Raw genomic sequence first — 13,402 nt, forward strand, 5'->3', positions numbered from 1 at the left:
TAACCCTTTAAGACCTGCCAGAACCAAGTCCACCAGAGCTTATATTATATTTTTACCTGCTGTGGAGCCATTTTTGGGAGCATTTCAAGTTGCTATACATCAATACAACCATTATAGCCCAAATTTTAATAATATGTCTGCATTAAGTGCATAGTAATTACATAAAGTGCAAAAAAGTGCAATAAACTACAAAAAAATTGAAAATAGTTTTTGTTTTTTAACATATATTTCTAGTTAGAGAAATTTAAGAGGCTTATCCCTCAAAACTGTAAATACAAAAAAGTTGCACAAAATAGTTTCCACAGGAAATTTATTTTGAGTGTCTTCATAGTTTTATTTTTGAAATACACCAATTTTCATACACTGCAGGAAAAACGAAAATAAATATTATACTGCAAATTTGCAAAAAAGCAGCATATGCATCAAAATAAACTATTTCCAGCAGTGCAATATGAGTCCTCAGCATCCCAGAAACGACACAAAGTCATAAAGTCAAACATAACTTTTTAAAACACCAGTATAGGCTCATGAGATCCTGGTGGTAAAAAACTACATTTCCGCAAAATGACATCACTTCCGGTTTCGGGCAGGTCATGGCGGACATGCGATAGTTCGCTGATGGATGTAGGAAGTGTTACAAACAGCTGATCGGATCGGCAAAGCGTGTTTCTGGAATATTATGTTTTTGTTGCTGCAAGAGCTTTTATGCAGTTTTTGCAAAGCTTTATGTGGAAGGAAACTGTGACCGAGGACAAGCTGATGGCATCAGATGTAAGTACAACTCCTCCAGTTTCATATGCAAAAAAATTTATTGCGCTAGCTCACGTGGTTGCAGAGCTACTGGGATTTAAAAATAGTTATGCAAAACAGAGCGTGCTGCTCGACCGGCTTTAAAGGCTTAAGGCAGTGATTTTACGATCATTTCCTGCAGTGCCTGCAGCACAGTGCGGAGCGGCTTCCTAAACTTTCCTCCCACGGAGGTCGATTAACTTGTGGACAGCGTCACAACACGTGAGCTGGAATGGAAAAGGCGTTCCTAAACTGGATGGTCGTAATTAACTTTTGGTTGTTGCTCCCTTGTCAGGGAGGAAGTTTAGAGTAAGTATCTCAGGTGAGGGGAGGGTGAGCGAGAGGCTGTACAACGGATCGCTGTCTACAGCGAGGATGAGGATGCTGCACTGGTCTGTTGAGATGAAGACGGAGCCAAACGTCAGACCACAAACACGTTCATCTTTTCCTCGACCCTGACGACGCTTCCAGTTCCTGCTGCTCAAAAACATCCCCACAGCATGACGCCACCTCATGTGGATGGAGGATGACATGGTGCTGAGTCAGGTGACCCAGTGTGGAAGTTTGGATTCTTTGATATTTGGGGATTTAGTGCTTTTCTCATCATGTAGTCTCGTGTATTTTCTGGCTCTCTAAGTTCTTCAGTGATTTCTTTGTCTTCATGTTTGTTTCATGTCCCACACTCAGTCGTGGCTCCGTGTCACAGTTGTTACTCTTGTCTCTGCTCCTCGTGTTCTGTCAGCCTGCGTTTCAGTGTCGGCCTCTGTGTTTCCTGAAAACTCTGTTTCAGTTTTGTTTTGCTTCATTGTAATGTTCCCGGGTTCTGTCACAGCACATGAAGCCTTTTTCAGTTCAGCCTTTGGTTTTGGTCCTGATCCTGCCTGCTGCAGCCGTAACATGACGCACTGGCCTGTGATTAGTGCTGCCTGATTGGATTAACCGGTCAGTGTACCTTCCTGACCTTCCTCACCACGAGCTCTGGACAGTGTTACATGATTCTGAGAGTGAATGACAGAACGAGCTTTCAGTCACTGTCCTCCAACCTCAGTCGCTCAAACACAACTCCTCGTCATCACATGAGTCCAGCTCAGGTGGTTCAGGCATCTGATCCGGATCCTGTTTCAGGTGTGTCCTACTGGGAGGACGTCCTGAGGTAGACGTGGGACATGCTGGAGTCAGAGCTCCTCGTGTTCCTGATGAAGACATGGGAGGCAGCGGCGTCAACTAGCGGGTGTCTGTCCTGTGTCTCAGGCTGAAGGACACCTCTAACGATCCACTGAGCACTTCCTCTCCACCACTCTCCTCCTCATGCGTTTAAATGCATCTACTTCACTTTATCAACTCCCATTTTCTCTCCTGTGGTTTATATTTCGTCCCGGTCTCTCGATGCTCCTTCTTTTCTCTTTTCTCTCCCCTGAACCACCGAGCAGTCGGGTAGGAGGCTGCTCCTCCCTGATCCTGGTTGTGCTGGAGGTCTCAGTGGTCCTGTGTGGCTCACGTTCTCTCTGTAATCCCAGTGAGCTAAAACTGAGCTGAATGCTGATGCTTCTGTCAGAAACATGGAGCTCGGAACTTGACACATGTAAACAGAACCAGCATCCCAGTGATGGACAAACGAGACTGGATTTCATTCGAATAAACCATAACATGAGATCAGCTCCGAGTCTTTTACTCAGTTAACATTAAACTGATGGATCAAATTGTTCACTCATTCTTGACTCAGGAGATATTTTACCAGCGGCTCCTCTGTGATATCAAGCTGTCTAGAAACTGATTGGCTGAGCTCCAGCACCATGTGACGCGAGGCTCAGGTGTCGGCTCTGCTGCTGAGACCACAGCGGCTGTGACTCTCCGAGGAGCTGCCGCCTGTCGTGGGTCGTGTCGGAGCTCTCGGACCCTTTAATGAGAAAACGGTTTGAGGAGCCTGAAGCTGGAAAACTAAAATAAGACGATGCCGGTTTGGAAAAGGTGACGTGTGTTATGATGAAAGGCTGGCAGCAAAATGAAGCTTTCAAAGTTCATTACTTAGAAATGGCTCTCTGTGGAGACACTCGCAGTTTAACGTGTTGAACCAGAGCCTGCAAATAAATCAAAAACTAATGATGAGTCACTTTAAGGACGTGACCAGCGGGAGTCTTTCCACTTCCTCCTCGCTGTTTCAGAGCAGTGACCAAGTTCTGCGATGGCGGCTGTGAAACGCAAACACTGGTCTTCTTTTAAAGCCGACTAACACCCTGTTTCACAGCAGCTCCAGCTCCTCCAGCGAGATCATTCCCAGGCAAGGCAAGTTTATTTATACAGCACAATTCAACAGCAAGGTGATTCAAAGTATTTACAGAGACATTAAAAACAAAAACAAATAAAAATCAGGATTTAAAATGGAAAAAAAAGGTAAGTTTTGAAATTTAAGCTTAAAAGTAAAACAGTGTGGATTTGGTGCTTTATTCAAATGCAGCTCGCTCCACAAACTAACTTTCTGTTTTTGTCTCTGAGCATCCGGAGGAGAGAAAATCTCAGGTTTCATTACGACTTCCCGAGCAGTTTGATGCAGTCGAACCTTTATGAACTCAGCATCGAGCCAAACGTCCTGTCGGCGGTTCCTCATCACTCAGCGTCTGTGCTGCTGAAGGACGCCTGAAGTGTAAGATGTGGATCTGATCCCGAACGTCACGCGTTCACCGTCCAATCGAATACAAACTGAAAAGCTGAGAGCTGGAGGAGAGCAGAGCCACCTAGTTTCTGTTCAGAACTATGAAAACATTAAATGAAGTCTGTTTTCTTGATGTGAATCTAAGTGTCTGTGAAACGCCGCGGGGCCACTTCATCCCTGAAAACTCTCCGTGTGGAGAATCGAAATTCCATCTGCTCCCAGGAAGCATGAAAAACCAACGCAGCTGCTTCCGCTCATATAACAGATTTCTGCTTTGTACATAAAGAGCTCTGTTTCTTTATTTGTGAGCTCCCTGCAGGCTCACGTCTCCAGCTGCGAGTTTCTCACCAAACTGATCAAACTCCAACGGCTTCCTCTCATAATCGGTCCTGCTGGATCGCGCTCGCGGACTTCACGGAGGTTTCAGGTGTTTCCCAGAGAAACAGGAAGTGCTCCTCAGCTGTTTGCTGATGTTCAGTCAAAGTGTTTTCCAACACGGCCGTAGGAAGGACGCTGTCGAGCTGAAGCTGTTTATTCTCTTTTATCTTCTCCATGTAAACTGGTTTGAACTGCTTCCAAAGATGTCGGCAGGTTACTGGATGATACTGATGTTGAGTCATTTTAAGGCGCTGAGACTTTCACTGTCATCCACGTTTCTGCTTCCTTCTCTTGTGCAAAAACCTGAATAACTCAGATATAACCTCAGCATTCTCCCACAGCTGCCCTCAGCTCTGAACTGTGCTCATAAAAAGTGAAAAATCCAGGAGGGACCGATGATGAAAGCACGATAACAAAGAAATTTCAGACTTTCTTTGTCTCGCCTGAGCTGATTTTTTACAAATGACATTAACTTTAATGAAATTTTCTGGCTGTTGGCCTTCCTTATTACCTCCGAAGGATTTTTAGATAAACGTATGATTAAGCTGCTGAAACGCAGACCCCTCTGGAGAGCTTTTGCTTCACATCAGCTGCAAATTTTATTAGTTCGAGCTCGCTGGCTGCTGGGTTTATTTAGGAAACGTCAGTGACAGAACACGGGAGCAATATGAACCTGAAGACAGATCATAACTGCAAGCTGAGGAAATGTTCTCCAAGCCTGTTAGAAACACTTGAACAGACACAGCCTGCGTAATTTAGCCGTCCAGCGTGAAGCTGAAGTTTCACACAAGCTCCGAGTTCTGAGTTTGATGTGGAGAAAAGAGAACCTGCTTTAAGTCTCAGCCTGAGGTTCCTACTGAAGAAGCCTCCAAGAAAAGACATTTTCTGACCTTATCAACATAAATATATATTATTTAATGGTAGAACAGACATCCCCAAACTCAATAATTCACAGTCTGAATCTGGTCCGTACTTCGGGACCTCTCAGAAAAACCTGCAGAACCATGAAAAGAACCGAAAGTTTCTGATGTTTGTTACAGAAACAAATCTGAAGCTGCTGCAACTCCACAGGAAGCACGTTTCACGTCTGCAGCGCGTTCGTCGTCCAGACTCTTCAGAGGAGATGCATCACCGTGGCAACCGAGAAAACGAGCTCCGGAAAAAGTGTCGAGTGTTGTAATTTAGTTACATTTAGTTACATAACATTTTAATGATATTTCACATGTTAGAACTCAACACGTCCAAGTTCAGACGTTCTCACTCTTTAAGAGCTTTTTAAAAATCTTCACAGATTCATCGGACGACCGCTCGATTCAAGGTTAGTGCCACAGCTGCCCGAAATAAACAATAATCACTGTTTATGTTCATGGTTAATCCACCAGCATCTGCAAGCCTGATGATATTTTTATCACTATAACATAATTATTGTTGTAATCCTTGAATTCAAATGTCCTGTAATACAAAAGGGCAGATAGAAATAATAAAGCACATTATTATTATTATTATTATTATTATTATTATTATTATTATTATTATTATTATTATTATTATTATTATTATTATTATTATTATTATTAGAAGATGCTGAATTACACGTATTTCTTTCATCCCTGAACAGAAAAATGAGTTTTGGAGTTTGAAAGTTCATCTTGATTCATTTCCAGCTGCTTTTGTTTGTTGTTTGCAGAATAAAAAACATCATTTTTAGTTTCAAACAAATTTTTTGACAGATTCTAAAACATTTGTGTTCTTGTTTCAATGACTAATACATTTGTTAAGCAGCGAATGTGACCACAGCTTTATTGTTTTTAATCTCTTTGCACTTGTTTTTGGTCTTCTCGCTCGTTTTGTGTTTGTGCTCTTTAAGGTGGTTTTTGTGACGCTCCACCCCTCTGGGAAGCTCCACCCCTTGGGAAGCTCCGGCCCTCTGAGTCTGCACCTGTGTGCTCTCTGCGTGTACGCGTGGCGATGAACGAGCCGCCATGTCTGTTGTTTTCTCACCGTGCAGTTCTGGTTCTGACTCGTCCTGCTTCGGTTTTGGCGCCGACCCTCCAGCGTTCTGGCGATTCTGGCTGCTGATTGGCTGAGCCTGACTCTGGCAGGCTCCGCCCTCTCTGCTCTCCTAACGGTTGGTGGAAAAGCATTAAATGAGTGTTTTACTGGAACCCAGTTAGACTCGGAGAACAACAGAGAAACCCACGAAGCCCGGGTCGAGTATCAGAGGAACAACAAAGTGTTTCTTACATTCAGAACATCCACACTGACTTTTTGGAAATGGCGGCTCCTCAGTTCCCTCCTGCGGGTGTGGACCTCCTCGTACTTCTCCTCAGCCAGTTTCCTGTAGAGGACAGAGGACACGCTGTGAGGGTAACAGTTCCTTCAGAAGGTTTTTCTCTGATCCCCCTCCAGCTCGCCTCCTCGTGCACCTTTAGACCACTTCCTGCCTCCGTTCTGTCTCCCTGACAACCATCTGCACTCTGTCACAATAAAGATGCTTCAGGGACGTGGACACGTGGTTTATGCCGCTCTGCCCAGCTGCTGTTCATGGTGCCCTTATTCTGCCTTGTTTTACACTTTGGTCATGAAATAATAATATATAACAGTATATAACCTGTAGAATAAATATGCATAAATCCTCATGTTGGACGGGTGGAGGGTTGTAGCTCTGCAGCTACAACCCTCCACCCGTCTCCTGACAGCCTCAGCATCTCTCTGTGAGAGCAAACAGGGAACCATAACCTTATTTCAGGGTAGTGCACAAGTTTCCTGGTAATGAAAGGTGGCTTCTGGGGCGCCCGCCACCAATAAAGGAGGTGATAACAGCCTGCTGGATGTGTCCACGGGACAGATAACCACAGATAACCACAGATAACCACAGATAACCACAGATAACCACAGCTGTTTAATGGGCTTGTAAGTGTGTAAACAGGTGTGGAGTCAGCAGCTGCTTCATTATGAGCGAACAGGGAGGATCGGCAGCGTATTTGTGGATAAATCTCTAAGTTCATGTGAGCCGGACTTGATGAAACACATGTTCTGCAGGAACCGCCCGCCTGCTGCCAAACAGCCGCGCCGGCCTGCTGTCGTCCCTGCCCTCCCATGTGATCTCCGTCTGCACGCCATCTGACGAGGATCCGTGTTGGCGGCGCGCTGGCGTCGTTCACAGGCTTCTGAGCACATTCACACTTTATTACGCACGCAGTGACGATAACAAGCGTTTAACGGCCCCCTCGCCGTGACGAAAGTCGATTAGCACGCCGGCTCGGGGGGACGGAAACCAGAATGTGTCAGATCCAATTTGGATAATGTCACTCTGCTCTCACGCCGCCTGATCGAGGTCACGGCTTTGAGTCCTGATGGAGCCGCCTGCTGCTGCCCCTCGTGAAACAGGAAACGGGAGTCTGGATCGGAGTCGTCCTTCCTCCAGATGTAGATTCATCAACGCTGATTAAGCCTTAATGTTCATCGCTGCACACGACCATCAACGCCAGCAACAAACACACGGCTGCAATTTCATTTCTTTGTAATCGTTCTGTGTCCCGGACCGTCGGCAGACAGAAGCAATCTCACGATCCAAGCTGTGCTGTTCCTTTTTATGTGTGTTTGAAGATTACACATTATTTTGTTGCATTTTTAATATGTTAGGTGCATATATGAGTTTATCTGAACGCTCACTCTGTTTGTAAAAGAGTCTTTTTGTGTTTTTGTCCTGCTCATATCTTCTTATGAAAATAACTCATCAGCCTCACATTCAGACCACCGTCGGCTGGAAGTGAAGCTCCACCCAACCTTCTCTATATACCCTACGTGTCAGGTCTATGCATACCAGCGGGACTATAATGGCGTGGAAGGCGGCGCTGCAGAGATAAATAAGCTTCACCTGAGTCTCCCGGCCTCCTCATCAGCAGCCTGCAGTTTGCGGAGTCTCATCCTTTCTCTGGGGGTCATCTTCTCCACCTCTGACCTGTCCCTGAGCGTCTGCAGGTGAACCTTCGTCTGCCTGCACACACACACACACACACACACACACACCTGTCAGTCACCCAGGGCTGTGCAATCACCGACTATAGGTGCTGGTTCTACCTACTGCCTCAAATATGGAGTTACGTGAACTCAGTGATGATGATAATTATCTCAGAGTGATTTCATCTGCAGACAAACGTCAGACAGGTTCGAGTTCTTTAGTTTAAAGTCTCACTTGATCACTTTTGAAGCAATCAGAGCAAAGAGGAAATGTGAAGCTGCCGTCAGTCATGCTGTTAAAGTCTACACGAGTCAGGAGCAAATCAAAGGTTTCTGAGGCTGAAGAGGACGAACACCAAACAGTGGCAGGAGATGCAACCGTCACCGGGAGCGTTGACTGTTCAGGTCAGACTCAGTTTTATTCACACGGCTTTAAATCCCAGGAGCCGTTTAGTGTGCCAGGTTATTGTGTGTTTTATTTCTGGACGTCCCGCCGTCCTCATCTGCTCTGTGCAGCTTTGTAAGGACGACCTGCCGCTACCTCATCATTTAAACGTCGCTACGCTAACTGAAAACTTAACTTAAAGAAAACTGAAATGCTGAGAAACGTGCGGAGCCCCCGCCCTCACAGTTAAATCCCGCCTGTGTGACTACCACTGCGAGGACCCTGAGCCTGAGGACGTGTCAGTCTGTTTGAAGGTTCAGGTTAGACCGCTCGGTGTTCGGCAGAGTCGTTCGTAACGTGAGGTTAAAGAGGAAACGAATGCATTAAGTCAACGAGAGGCCTCACAAAGAGCAGCGCAAACATGTGGGTGTGTGCGCGTCGCGGGGATGGATTATCTGTCAGCGAGCAGCGTCTCGTCTGTCAGCACACAGAGCAGGAGCCGCGCTCGCTGCTGCTCTAATTATAGCAGCAACACTCTGAGGGGAGGCTAAACACTGTGTGCGTGTGTGTGTGTGTGTCTGTGTGTGTGTGTGTGTGTGTGTCTGTGTGTGTGTGTGTGTGTGTGCGTGTGTGTGTGTGTGTCTGTGTGTGTGTGCGTGTGTGTGTGTCTGTGTGTGTGTGTGTCTGTGTGTGCGTGTGTGTGCGTGTGTGTGTGTGTGTGTCTGTGTGTGTGTGTCTGTGTGTGCGTGTGTGTCTGTGTGTGCGTGTGTGTCTGTGTGTGCGTGTGTGTGTGTGTCTGTGTGTGCGTGTGTGTGTGTCTGTGTGTGCGTGTGTGTCTGTGTGTGCGTGTGTGTGTGTGTCTGTGTGTGCGTGTGTGTGTGTCTGTGTGTCTGTGTGTGTCTGTGTGTGTGTGTGTCTGTGTGTGTGTGCGTGTGTGTGTGTCTGTGTGTGTGTGTCTGTGTGTGTGTGCGTGTGTGTGTGCGTGTGTGTGTGTCTGTGTGTGTCTGTGTGTGCGTGTGTGTGTGTCTGTGTGTGTGTGTGTCTGTGTGTGTGTGTCTGTGTGTGTGTGTCTGTGTGTCTGTGTGTGTCTGTGTGTGTGTGTCTGTGTGTCTGTGTGTGTCTGTGTGTGCGTGTGTGTGTGTCTGTGTGTGTGTGTGTGTCTGTGTGTGTGTGCGTGTGTGTGTGTCTGTGTGTGTCTGTGTGTGCGTGTGTGTGTGTCTGTGTGTGTGTGTGTCTGTGTGTGTGTGTCTGTGTGTGTCTGTGTGTGCGTGTGTGTGTGTCTGTGTGTCTGTGTGTCTGTGTGTGCGTGTGTGTGTGTGTCTGTGTGTCTGTGTGTGTGTGTGTGTGCGTGTGTGTGTGTCTGTGTGTGTGTGTGTCTGTGTGTCTGTGTGTGTGTCTGTGTGTGCGTCTGTGTGTGTGTGTGTCTGTGTGTGTGTGTCTGTGTGTGTCTGTGTGTGCGTGTGTGTGTGTCTGTGTGTCTGTGTGTGCGTGTGTGTGTGTGTCTGTGTTTGTGTGTGTGTGTGTGTGTGTTTGTGCGTGTGTGTGTGTGTTTGTGCGTGTGTGTGTGTGTTTGTGCGTGTGTGTGTGTGTGTTTGTGTGTGTGTGTGTGTGTTTTTGTGTGTGTGTGTGTGTGTTTGTGCGTGTGTGTGTTTGTGCGTGTGTGTGTGTGTTTGTGTGTGTGTGTGTGTGTGTGTTTGTGTGTGTGTGTGTGTGTGTGTGTGTGTGTGTGTGTGTTGTGTGTTTGTGTGTGTGTGTGTGTGTGTGTGTGTGTGTTTCTTTCTGTTTCAGTGGAAGATTAATCTTATAGATCTGCGGTGGGCTTTTTTTGCCATTGAGCTTCTTGCGATGAACAAACATCAGGAGGTTATTGCTCCTGGCTCTCTGAAACAGACCGCCAAAATAAAAGCCTCGCTATACACGGCACAGTGGAACGCTCACTGAAAAAAATAACCTGCTGGATTCACATGACACAAATATGCAGATCGTTCACACTCAACAGAAACATGTTTAGCCACCCTTAATCTTCAGTTTTATAACTGCACAACGTTTCTATGTTACAAGATTTTTATGTTATTCTTTCACATGACGTCTTTACATCCGTCTCATGTCAATATAACACAAAATGTAACAGTCTGTTTTTATTTTTTTAATTCTAAATGAACAATCTTCACTTACATTATGTTTGATTATTACTAATTAGATGATGACATCATTAGATATCAATTAGCATTAGCTAACTGGGGCCTTACGTGCGCCTTTCATGTTGCTTGGTAACCAGTCAACATTACCAGTAAAAACAAGTTACCTCAGTAAAAGTCTATATGTGCATAGAGGGTCTACTTGCTCTCTCCTGGTGTTTGAGCCTTAACTTTTTATTCACCTTCAAGTGTAGAACTCCACACCGCAGTAACGTTTCCAGAGCCAGGCACAAAACGGCGGACGGTGCAGCCTTTCTTTCGCCTCTGTCAGTGCGTCCCAGGGCGGCTGTGGCTACAATGTAGCTGCCATCACCAGTGTGTGAATGGGTGGATGTGTAAAGCGCTTTGGGGTTCTTAGGGACTAGTAAAGCGCTGTACAAATACCGGCCATTTATCATTTACCATTCTTTTCCTGCAAAGTCTGTTCTTGGGGGCGGAGCTTCCAGAGAAAACACCCCAACTTTATTTTTCTGTCTTCATTTATGTTGGAAGTGACAGCAGAGCTGTACGTTTGAATCTCTCAGCCAGAACATGCTATATCATGTTTAGGTGGAAGCTAGCGAGCTAACTTCCTGCTAACTTCATAGTTGCACCTGGTAAAGCAGCAACGCTGATGATTCTATTAAAGATGAAAGAATTTAGTTTCCGTGATGCTGCAGTGTTCGTTTGACTTTGAGGCCTGAAACAGCTGATGACGTCAGACTTAAAGAGCAGATAACATTCTTGTTAATATATAAAAATAATCATCACAACACCAAATTATTAAAAATGATTAACCATATAAAAAAAACTAAATTATGTTTAGAGGAGAGATTTAGTCTATGTTGTACCACACACATTTAAAAAGTTTAAATATTTGGAACTGGAATGAGCGGTTTAAATACACGTCTGAGCTTTTTAACTTCAACAACCTGGCACTGAACACTGAGAAAACCAAACAGGTCATTGTTGGCGTCAGGAGGCACTGACTTAGCCCCCCTTTACATCAACGGGGAGCATGTGGAGAGGGTCCACACCGTCAACAAGGACCAACAACAGCTGCACCTTCTGAGAGTCCTCGGGAAGTACAAGCTGAACTCCAACCTGCTGCTGACCTTCTACCGCTCGTCCATTTAGAGCCTGCTAACTTACTGCATCACAGTATGGCTGCACCAAGGCGGTCAGAGCGAGGCTTCAGATCATCGGCTGCCCTCTCCCCTCCTTGATGGACATTTATTCCTCCCGCTGCCTCAGTAGAGCAGCAAACATCAAGGACAAGCTGCTCAGCCTGCTTAACAGTTTCTTCCAAAGACCACCACCCTGAAGTCACACAGGCACCAGTAACACACTCCCTCACCCCAGTTTTCCCATTTCCCTCCATCAACCACCACCAAGAAAAGAGAGATCGTGGAGACATTTATCTCTGACCTTCTCATTGCCTCGATCACTGATCTCACTGATGCCATTGTCTCCTGAGGTCTGCAGGATCACCTCATTGTCATTTCCCAGCAAACACTGCATCGTTAACGAGACAGTTATCATCAGATCCTGAATTATTTGTGACAAGCAGAGTCAATCCGTAATTAGCAAATAAAAACCCAGACGTGCGATAGTGCATTGATACTGAAACATAAAAACTGAGTAAATTGGTAATAATTGAAAGATAAAGCTTGTGTTTGTTCATGGGGATAATTACAGACAGAAACAGAGCTGATGGTTTGGGCGTCGCCCGTACAGATGGAGCTAATTAAAGAAGAGATCACAGAACGTGAAGCAGGTCCGAGAGGATGAAAAAGAAAGGAGGGAAGGTTTTGCTTCTTTTTCATAACTGTTGCTGTTTGTCCCAAATCTGCTGGCGTCATTGTTAACGTCCAATCACGTCCAATCACTACAACGCTGCTGCTGCAAACTGCACACGGACTGAACACAGTTTGAGGAGGAAACAAATGCATGTTGGCTTTAATCAGGACCTGATGACAGAACAAAGAGTTTATCAGAGACGTCAGAGTGTGAACGCACGCGTTTAATCAGACGTCGGAGCAGCTGCCGCCGCCGCTGCGTACCGCCCTCCTCCATTCATCCCGAAGAGGCCGTCTGATCTGAAGCCTGCAGTTTGTGTCATTAACAGGCTGCCAGGCAAGTGTTTGTTTTCACTTTGTGGTTTTAACAAAGACAAACAGAAATTTCTTCTTTATGATCAAGAACCCAGCGTGCAAGTGCCAAAGCCTGCACTTCCTCCAATGTCCACTTGGTTGGCTTCAAGACTGAGTCGGTCCCCACAGACCTCGAGCAAGTCCAACTCTGGTGAGGATAAAATGTACCTCCCTCTCTAATTTTTAGCGCTCCATCTAGAAAGCGTCTACAGCACAAACAAATTCACCTCCACTTTCAGCGTTAGGGATGGCCCTACGTGCAGCGGCGTGAGCCACATCATTTCCTTTCTGACTTTTCACTGAGCTTCTAAATCCCGCTGTGTCTGAGTAAAGAAACAAAAGAGAAACAAAGCAGTTGGAAAGTGTCTGGAGGCTCAAAGCCTGCTGCTGACTTCAAGAAAAAGAAAACAGCTGCTTCCTTCTCTGTGCAGAGATATGCAGATGTGGATAAAGAAGGATGACCTGCTGCACGGGAGCAGAAAAAGTTTCAAAGCAGACAAATTTCTAAATGCGATGTGTAGAAATCTACTATTTATTTATAATGTTTATAGTGTTTACTCACACATAAACATAGACTGTTTCTACGACTTCTGAGAGACAAGCTGGAGCTATCAGGAGGGGACCACCACATGTCCCAGTGGATACTGGACTACCTCACAGGACGCCCACAGTATGTGAGGACACAGGGCTGTCTCTGACACGCTGGTCTGCAGTACGGGGGCCCCACACTGTGCTGGCACCGTTCCTCTTCACCCTCTACACTGCAGACGTCTCCATCAACTCCCCACGCTGCCACCTACAGAAGTTCTCTGACGACTCTGCCATAGTCGCCTCATCACAGGTGAGGACGCAGCTGTCAGACTGCACAATCAGAACTGCTCCCAACAAACACAGATGTTTACATCTG

General features: G+C 45.9%; 1 protein-coding gene across 1 annotated transcript in view; it reads right to left on the minus strand.

Annotated features, from left to right (window-relative positions):
- nek11 (NIMA-related kinase 11) overlaps positions 1–13,402 on the minus strand; it is a 52,485-nt gene that overhangs the window by 14,344 nt on the left and 24,739 nt on the right. Inside the window, exons 6-8 of the mRNA XM_085472616.1 lie at positions 7,698–7,817; positions 6,062–6,155; positions 5,819–5,939 (exon numbers count right to left, since the gene is read on the minus strand). Coding sequence (XP_085328742.1) covers positions 5,819–5,939; positions 6,062–6,155; positions 7,698–7,817 — 335 coding nt within the window. The remainder of the gene's footprint in view (positions 1–5,818; positions 5,940–6,061; positions 6,156–7,697; positions 7,818–13,402) is intronic.

Source organism: Copadichromis virginalis, linkage group LG11 (genome assembly GCF_057382275.1).
Source record: "Copadichromis virginalis isolate Kocher_CV1m ecotype Utaka linkage group LG11, C_Virginalis_male_GT1.1, whole genome shotgun sequence".
NCBI lineage: Eukaryota > Metazoa > Chordata > Actinopteri > Cichliformes > Cichlidae > Copadichromis > Copadichromis virginalis.